The 10,080-nt window shown below is 44.6% G+C and overlaps 1 protein-coding gene across 1 annotated transcript; it reads right to left on the bottom strand.

Moving 5' to 3' along the window:
* Positions 1-9,052: 9,052 nt before the first annotated feature.
* Positions 9,053-10,041, bottom strand: LOC119320305. Its single transcript, XM_037594419.1, has one exon. The coding sequence runs from the start codon at positions 9,951-9,953 to the stop codon at positions 9,246-9,248; it is 708 nt and encodes a 235-aa protein (XP_037450316.1). The 5' UTR covers positions 9,954-10,041; the 3' UTR covers positions 9,053-9,245.
* Positions 10,042-10,080: the final 39 nt, after the last annotated feature.

The raw sequence follows: 10,080 nt of genomic DNA, 5'->3' as shown, positions 1-10,080 counted from the left end.
GAATGGTAAAAGCTCGATGGCCCATTTAGCTATGCGGCCAGTGGCATCCCTGTTGTTGATAATGTCGTTAAGTGGTACTTCTGATGCCACTGTGATCGAACACTCTTGAAAATAGTGTCACGGTTTTGGGATGCCATGAAGACCGCATAGGCTATCTTTTGGTAGTGAGGGTATCGAGATTTGCAAGGTGTAAGGACCTCTGATACATAATAGACTAGCTTTTGGGTGGGGAATTTATGTCCCTCTTCCCCTCGCTCGATGACGAGCACGACACCGACTACTTGGTTAGTTGTCGAAATGTACAATAACATAGGCTCACCAACACATGGGGCATCAATGATTGGATTGCTTGCGAGTAAGGCCTTGATTTCTTCCAATCTGGCTGTAGCAACGTCCGTCCATTCAAAGCTATCCGTGCAACGTAGTAGCTTGTAGAGTGCTAATGTGAAAGGATCAAGAAGAAGTGTCTAGAGGGGGGGTGATTAGACCCTCAAGAAACAAAGTTGGCAGTTCTTAAGTTTAAGGTGGTAGATCAACACAATTTCAAGCAAACACGTTACAATTCAAGCAAGCATGCAAAGAGTATATGAGCACCGGAAAGTAAAGCATGCAACTTGCAAGAAAGTAAAGAGATGGGATTGGAGTGTGCAAACGCAATTGGAGACATAGATGTTTTTGGCGTGGTTCCAATAGGTGGTGTTATCGTACATCCACGTTGATGGAGACTTCAACCCACAGAGGGTAACGGTTGTGCGAGTCCACAGAGGGCTCCACCCACGAAGGGTCCACGAAGAAGCAACCTTGTCTATCCCATGATGGCCATCGCCCATGAAGGACTTGCCTCACTAGGGTAGATCTTCATGAAGTAGGCGATCTCCTTGCCCTTACAAACACCTTGGTTCAACTCCACAATCTTGACGGAGGCTCCCAAGTGACACCTAACCAATCTAGGAGACACCACTCTCCAAAAGGTAATAGATGGTGAGTTGTTGATGAACTCCTTGCTCTTGTGCTTCAAATGATAGTCTCCCCAACACTCAACTCTCTCTCACAGATTTGGCTATGGTGGAAAGATGATTTGAGTGGAAAGCAAGTTGGGGAAGGCTAGAGATCAAGATTCATATGGTAGGATTGAAATATCTTGGCCTCAACACATGAGTAGGTGGTTCTCTCTCAGAAAATGAGTATTGGAAATGTAGGTTTCTTTTGATGGCTCTCTCTCCATGAATGAAGAGTGGGTGGAGGGGTATATATAGCCTCCACACAAAATCTAATCATTACACACAGATTCCCAAACTCGGTGGGACCGAATCAGCAAACTCAGTCATACCGATTTAGTTCAAAATGTGAACGTTAGGATTTTCGGTGGGACCGATATAGTCATCTCGGTGGGACCGATGTGCAAGGGTTAGGGTAAAACCTCAACTCGGTTTGACCGATTACTCAAACTTGATGGGACCGATTTTAGTAATAAGTAAATACAGGATTGGTTAGGCAAACTCGGTGGGACCGACTGCACCAACTCGGTTAGACCGAAAGTGTTGCACCAGTTCACAGAGAGATTGCAAGCCCATCTCGGTGAGACCGAGATCCCATCATTGAGACCGAAGTAACTAGGGTTTGGCAGTGGCTGAATATGATGAAACTCGATGGCGTCAGATAGATCAAATCGGTGGGGCCGAGTTTGACATTTGGGTTTAGGACATATGTGGATGTGAGAAAGTGGCTGAGGGTTTTTGGAGCATATCACTAAGCACTTTGAGCAAGCAAGCCATTAAGCAACACCTCATCCCCTTTTAATAGTATTGGCTTTCCTATGGACTCAATGTGATCTTGGATCAATGAAATGAAAATGCAGAGTCTTGAGCTTTTGCCAATATTTGTCCTTAGCATCTTGAAGGGGTTCCACATCCTCTTGTCCATGTCCATGCCACTCCAATGTTGAACTTATCTGAAATACACTAGGTAGAAGTATTAGTCTAACAAGAGATATGTTGTCATGAATTACCAAAATCACCAAGGGAGCACTTGTGCTTTCAATCTCTCCTTTTTTGGTAATTGATGACAACATACATCAAAGCTTTAGATAAAGATATAAAGAAATAGCAAGTAAAGCTTTGGAAGGACATGCAACATGCATTGGCTCCCCCTACATGTATGCAATCATGTGATGATAGATCATAAGAGTATGAGAATGCATAAACATGTCAGAGTAGGCAATGAGTTATATGTGTCTTGGCTATATGCATCAGAGCAAATGATATGGATGAAAGTATACCTTCATGTTCATGAGTCTCTCTTGCAAACAATATGTACCATAGCAAGAGATCTTCATGCACATGAGTGTGATGCATATACTTACCTTGTGGTCTTGAGCTAGCTTGAAGAAGATGTACCTGGGTAAACAAGGTTAGATAACACAAGAACGTCTACTAGATAGAGCAAGAACTGAAGAGCACAAGACTACCAAGACTGGGATGACATGTAGAGTGTGAGTACTAGGTACTCTATTTGGATATTGACATGTCCCCAAGAATAAAAGATATGTAAAGAATTCCAAAGATTTTCTTCCCTTAGATGTCTTTCTCCCCCTGAATCTGACATGGGATAATGGGAGTAGATAGGGTAGCAGAAAATCAGAAAATCAGAGCAAACAAGAAAATAACCAGAGCAGATAAAGTCATAACATATACTATCATGTCTTTCCCCTCTTGAAGACATGAGACAACTTTCCTCTTAAGAGTAAGAGCATCAGGAGAAGCTTTTATGAGTGCATTTCTCTTATGTGATAAGCTTTGATGTGCTCTCTCTCCCCCTTTGACATCAATTTCTAAGAAGGGACTTCTGGAGCATGAGTCAAGTAGGTTTGGTCCTGGAGTCACATTACAAAGCCACATGTAATATATGATGCTGGTAGAGGACAAGTTACAAAGAGTGGAGCTAGGACAAATATGCAGAAGGCAAGTGACATCGAGTTTGTCTCAGGACTAAAATCGGTGACACCGAGTTGATTCGTTTCAGCCAAAGAAACCAATCCAGTGAGACCGAGTTCAACCCAGAGAGTAACTTTTGGTCACCTCAGCTCACTAGGAAAATAAGATCTCACAAGGATATGCAAGGAATTAACTGAATGATTTGCAATGTATTGGATGCAGGGAAATGCAGAAAAAAAACAGAGAAAAGAAAAAAAAGAAATCTAGATGAAGTTTTTTTTGAAAGGGGAACTAGCATGCATGAGACAAATGCAAGGGCACAAAGAAACAACAGAGAACTTCATCTAGAATGGGTCGGCGACAAAGTCACCTATGTTAGAGTATATTGACTTAGGAGTCAAGTGAAGCCACTTGATCATAGGTCATACTCATCGTTTAAGCTCAAAATGGGGTTGCCATTTTAGTTTAAGCATTTTGATGTACTCTCATTTTGTTGAGTTTCTTTGACCCATGTCTTGGGGTTAAGATTCTCTAAGATGGAATGACATACATTGGGTGGTGGTGATCTTGGTCATGTAGTTGAACTTGTGTAGGGTGCTTGAGTTGATGTAGATCATCAAGAGTTGGGAGCACCACTTGTAGTTGAAGTTCATCTTCCTACATGGGTTAGTCTTGCAAGGAATAGCACTTGTTTATCCAAAATGACAGTCATGAAATTTGATATAGGATTTTGTCAAAGGATATATTGAATGGATTCGTGCCTCCCTGTCTTCATCCACCACTTTGTAGCGACTTGGAGATGTAGAGATTGCTAAAAATGTGATTGAGCTGCAATCTCATAGAGTTGGGTTCTTCCAAGTTCCTACAAGGGTTAGATAGCATGCAAGAGTACAAGAATATCCAAGACATATGATCATCATCATAAGAGAATTGTCAAGGATTAGTCATAGTAAGGCTCATGCCTTGCATGCATCCACATGGAGTTTCTACTCCAAATTTGAGGCATAAATGATGTTCAATTCACCTCTCAACCTGCAAAAACACTTTCTCATCAAGTGGTTTAGTGAATATATCCGCCAATTGCTTGTCGGTACGAACATGCTTAAGTTTTATATCTCCCTTAGCAACATGATCTCGAATGAAATGATGATGAACTTCAATATGCTTAGTTCAAGAATGTTGCACGGGATTATGAGCAATCTTAATTGTGCTCTCATTGTCACAAAGCAATGGAACATGTTTCACATATATCCCATAATCTTTAAGAGGTTGGGTCATCCAAAGTAATTGAGCACAACATGAACCAGCGGCAATGTATTCCGCTTCGGCGGTGGATAAGGATACCGAGTTTTGTTTCTTGGAGGACCAAGACACAAGAGATCTACCAAGAAATTGACAAGTACCCGAAGTGGACTTTCTATCAACCTTGTCACTGGCATAGTCCGAGTTGGAGTAGCCAACAAGATCAAAAGAACACCTCTTAGGATACCAAATGCCAAAATTCGGTGTATGTATTAAGTATCTCACTATCCTTTTCACAGCCTTGAGATGACACTCTTTGGGGGCTGCTTGATATCGTGCACACATGCACACACTTAGCATGAAATCGGGACGGGATGCACATAGATATAACAATGAACCAATCATAGAGCGGCAAACCTTTTGGTCAACCGGTTCACCATCCTTTGTCAAGTCAAGATGTCCACTAGTAGGCATGGGGGTATTCATACCTTTGCATTCTTGCATGTTGAACTTCTTGAATAAGTCCTCGGTATACTTCGTTTGAGAGATAAAGGTTCCTTCCTTAGTTTGCTTGATTTGCAAACCGAGAAAGAACTCGAGTTCACTCATCATAGACATCTCAAACTTCTTCGACATAAGCTTCCCAAACTTCTCACTAAAATGAGGGTTAGTTGATCCAAATATGATATCATCAACATAGATTTGGCACAGAAATAATTCTCCATTAACCCTATTGGTGAAGAGTGTAGAATCAATTTTACCAATTTCAAACCCTTTATCAAGAAGAAACTTAGTCAAGCATTTATACCAAGCTCTAGGAACTTGTTTAAAACCATAAAGAGCTTTGTGAAGTTTGTAAACATGATTGGGTTTCTTAGGATTAACAAAGCCGGGAGGTTGTTTAATATAAACGTCCTCCTCAATTTCACCATTAAGAAAAAGCACTTTTGATGTCCATTTGATATAAGGTAATGTCATGATGATTGGCATAGGCAAGTAAGATGCGAATGGACTCAAGTCTAGCAATGGGGGCATACGTTTCACCATAGTCCATACCTTCGACTTGAGTGTAGCCTTGAGCAACGAGACGAGCCTTGTTGCATACAACTTGTCCATCTTCATCTTGCTTGTTCCGAAATACCCATTTGGTTCCAATGACATTGTGCTTCTCATCGGGCTTCTAGACCAACGTCCATACTTGGTTCCTCTCAAAGTTGTGTAGCTCTTCGTGCATGGCATTTATCCAATCCGGATCTTCCAATGCTTCTTCAACCTTTATAGGTTCAATGCTAGAAATGAATGAGTAATGTTCACAAAATTTAGCTAAACGAGTTTTAGTGCGGTAACTTGGTGGACTCCGGTGAGGTCGCGGAGTGCCCTTTTGCGTCGATTATTTGAGGAAGAGGTCTCAAAGACTGTGAGGACGTTAAATTCGTCCCTCTCCGGAGAGTATTTCTCTGGAGTGGTGGTGAGGATGACCTCTCCACTCTTTGCTACTTGTTGGAGTACCCAACATGCTCGAAGGCTATGGGTTGGGTCTGTGCGCGGAGTGGCATGTATCGGACAGGGCTTGTCCAGGAGTTCGTCAAGAATGGACCTATGTCCCATGAAGGGTTTATTTTTTCTGCCCATCAACTAGTGGTCAGGTGGCCCGTCAGGGTGTATCCGTTTAGTCCGAGCCGCACACTACTTAAACGCAGCGGGCTCCAGTTGAGTTTTCTGGGCCCTCCATGTGCTTTCCATCGCACAATACTTTTGCACTACCTATGATAGTTCCGTGAAGCTTTGTATGTGACGACGGTCGAGGGCATTCAAAATTCCCTTGTCGACGCAATTGCGATAAAAGAACGAAACTACGTCGTCTTCGGGGCAATCTTTGATCTTGTTTTTAACAAGCAGGAATCTGGCCCAAAAGTGGTGGAGCGTTTCCTGAGGTTGTTGCCGCACATACATCAGGTCGTATATATCTGGAGGACCTGAGTTGCTTGGAGAATATTGATTGTGGTGGGTGGGTGGTTTAAAATTTGAATCCGGTCCCACACCTGTATTTGGAGCTTGAAGGTTCTCCGGGGCGACCGGTTTGGGTCCGGGGAGATCCAAGGGCTCCCCCGATCCTATATTTGAGCCAGAGTCTGGAAGACGTGAAGTCCCGTCCGAAGGGAGAGTATCCGGCTCGAGGGATTCAGAGACCCGAACATACTTGGTCTTCAACATGGGGAGGGAAGTGTCTTCGGCCTGTTCCTCAATGACCGCTACGAGGTGGGTAATCGGCGGGCGATAAATTTCCCTCTGGTCAGGCTTGAGCCCGATCCGATCATAGTCTGTTGAGACCCCCAGGGCAGCGATGCGGTCCAACAGCTCGTTCAAGGATGAGACGTCTGTCGGATCCATCTTTTCGGAGTACTCGAGGCCGACGCGAAGATGGTGTTCAGCGGTCGTAGGGGGTGTTGTGGGCTTGACGGTCGTACAAGCTCCTATGGTGAGACCGCCGAGCTGGAGTGTCTGCCCAGAAGTCAGGCTCCTTCCAGAAGTGATATTGTCGTTGATGACTAGGCGAGCCATAGATCGCTTTTGTAGACAGCAGGACAAAGCTCTCAATGAAAGCACCAATGTCGGTGTCAAAACCAGTAGATCTCGGGTAGGGGGGACCAAGCTGTGCGTCTAAGGATCGATGGTAACAGTGGACAAAGGACACAATGTTTACCCAGGTTCGGGCCCTCTTTAAGGAGGTAAAACCCTACTCCTGCTCGATTATATTTGAAGAGTATAGATGTTACAAGAGTTGATCTACCTCGAGATCGTCGTGGTGTCTAAACCCTAGATATCTAGCCTATGAATATTCCGATGATGGTAATGATGATCTCTACGGACTAAACCCTCCGGTTTATATACACACCGGAGGGACCTAGGGTTTGTACAAGGTCGGTTCTCAAGGGAAGGAAACAATACACCCGGACTCTAATCTTGCCGTTCACGTATGGAGAAGTCCTACCCAGACACGGAGGATGGTCTTTAGCTTGATCTTTTATGGCCCTTTCAACCCGGCCCATATTCCTGGGCCGGACACCTGAGGACCCCCGAATCTAGGACTTCCCCAACTTCACACTTGTTGCACTTACAAGAAATGTACTAAACTTATGGTGTACTTTTTTTTATTTCAGGGAACTTTAGCAACCCATCAAATTTGATTTTCCAGAGCATATTTTTTATGTAATCCGTAAACCTATTCAAAATTGCATGAACATAATCTACCTTCAATCTAAATTCAGAATTACATTTTTCATCCTCATTTTCTGCGCTTGATCCATCTCCTTCTGTGTAATAATATCTTAATTGCTAGATTTTGATGTTGCACTTGCCGAACAACTTGACTTAGAGGACATCTTTATATATCACTAAAAGAAAAAAAATAGTCAATATACCAAATCAATAGTTGTATATACTTATCAAAATGTTTATCAGGTTAAACCTTCACAATTAAATTATCAGATTTGAACTACAAAAACATCTTACATTAAGTTACAGAGGGAGTAATACAATACAATATCTAATAAAAGCATATTTAATTCAATATACTGCTCTTTAGGTTCATGTTTTATATTGCAAGACTTATGATTATAGATTGAAGTAACATCAGTAGACGAAATAAAATTTTGTTTTCGTTAAGGCATCCAAGTAATTTGACAAAAATGTTCACGTACTACTATACATCACCCTATTAAACATAACTGAACAAATTTTACAACTAATACATTTCAATTTGCAATCTAATATTGGTCATTAAACTATCTGAAACCTTATATACTACTCCCTCCGTTTCTAAATATAAGTATTTTTAGAGATTTCAATACGGATTACATATAGATGTATATAGACATAGTTTAGAGTGTTGATTCACTTATTTTGCAACGTATGTAGTCTATATTGAAATCTTTAAAAAAGACTTATATTTAGAAACAGAGGGAGTATATCCACTAAATAAATGTTGTACCCATCAAGTCAAAGAACTTAACTAGATAATATAATTTAAAGCTTTGGTCCCTCTAATACCTTTTGCGAAAAGTATCAGATTTATTATAAAGATTCATCGGAAGTACAAAACACCTCAAACATAATAAAAATTACATCGAGGTTCATGGACCACCTAACGACCATTGCCACCGCCAGAACGAGCCGTCAACGCGTCATTGTCGCCGCTCTCATACCGGAGCCTGCCTGACCTTGTCGATGACAGTCGGGAGTCTTCGTGCATGTGCCCCTAAGGACTAGCGCCCCAGAGCCGTAGTCGTCGTCATTGAATCCTTGAGTCGATCTGAAAACCTGACACCAAATATCACCATTGCGTACGCACAACGAGAAACCTCAACCTCGCCGCTCCGAGGAGTTGGCAGGAACCTACGCCGGAGCTCCGTTTAATCCCTCCCAACGGACGAATTTGTAGAGGATCGAAACCCGAAAGACCGACTCAAAAAAGAAGCGCCGCTATCCGTCAAAACATCACCCCTGTGAGGACTAAAACCAGGCACCCGAAATCCCCTCCCCACCACCGCTACGGGCTCGTCGGTGAAGATTGAGGGGAGGAACATTTTTCCTGGTCACCTTGTGAGAGAGGTACAATTTTAAATCTAATGATACATCGTTTCGGTCCCTGTAATTTAACCTAACACTTATGTGTCTGTGTCTATAACCAACATGCTCATTCAAATTGTCTAAGTTTCTGTTTCCCGAACTTATTACATCCATTGTTATGTGCGTTATAACATACTCCCTCCGTTTCAAAATAGATGACCCAACTTTGTACTAACTTTAACAAAATTAGTACAAAGTTGGGTCATCTATTTTGGAACGGAGGGAGTAGTACATTCGACATCCAAAGATTCAATTAGTCCAAGATGATAGTTCTTGGAAGAGAACAACCTAGTTGAAGCAATGAAACATGGCGTATTCATCATACATTCAAACGCGATCCCTCGAGTAGGGATCTCTTAGTTCCAGAAACTTCGGCAATTTCGTACAGACAAGAAAGAATTACAGGCAATTTCGAATTCACTGATGCTGCTGATCTGGTGCTTACTCACTTCCACTGGACTGCGGAGACGCGGTTTGCTGCGACTGCAGCTGCTCTTCCTCCACCGTCTTAACCACGGCGTGGGTCACGGCGACGCTGCCGCAGCCGGCGACGTTCACGCGGCGGCACCGGTCGCCGCTCACGGCGCCGCACCGGCTGGCGTCGACGGCCCTGCACATCTGGACCTCCAAGCTGCCGCACCAGTCGGCGCGCACCCCCTTGCAGCGCGCCAGGCGGACCTCGCCGAAGCTCTCGACGTCCGCCCGCCTGCAGCGGGTCACGCGGAGGAGGCCGCCGCCTCGGAGCCGCGCCTCCCGGCACCTCTCGACCGTCACCTTGCCGGCCTGCTCCGCGTCCAGGGACCGGCACCGCGAGACCGACACCTCCCGCGCGCCGTCGACGCGCGTCGCGCCGCACTGGACGAAGGACGCGGACCCCACGCCCTCGGCGGCCGCGTCGCCGCACAGGGTGAACACGACGGCGCCCCCTCCCCCGCCGCGCACGACGACGCTCCGGAGGCCGTCGGCGGAGAGGTTCCCGGGGCTGGTGACGGTGACCTTGCCGGGACTGCCGTGGAGCGTGCCCTCGTGGATGTCCGTCTCGACGCCGTCGACGAAGACGACGAACATGTGGTGGACGGCGACCGCGGAGGAGGATCCGCCGGGCTTGGGACCGACGAGCTCCATCGCGATGTGGTGTGGGCTTGCCATCCCCTTCTGGTTGTTTTGGTTGGTGAGCTATCGAGGAGTAAAGCGACGTTTAGTTATGAGGTCCATAGATGTTAAGAGGTGTGTACCCTTCTCAACTGCGAGTGCCCACTCCCAACTGTCATTGCTG

Source organism: Triticum dicoccoides, chromosome 6B (genome assembly GCF_002162155.2).
Source record: "Triticum dicoccoides isolate Atlit2015 ecotype Zavitan chromosome 6B, WEW_v2.0, whole genome shotgun sequence".
Classification (NCBI taxonomy): domain Eukaryota; kingdom Viridiplantae; phylum Streptophyta; class Magnoliopsida; order Poales; family Poaceae; genus Triticum; species Triticum dicoccoides.
This window is presented reverse-complemented; position numbering and strand designations above follow the sequence as displayed.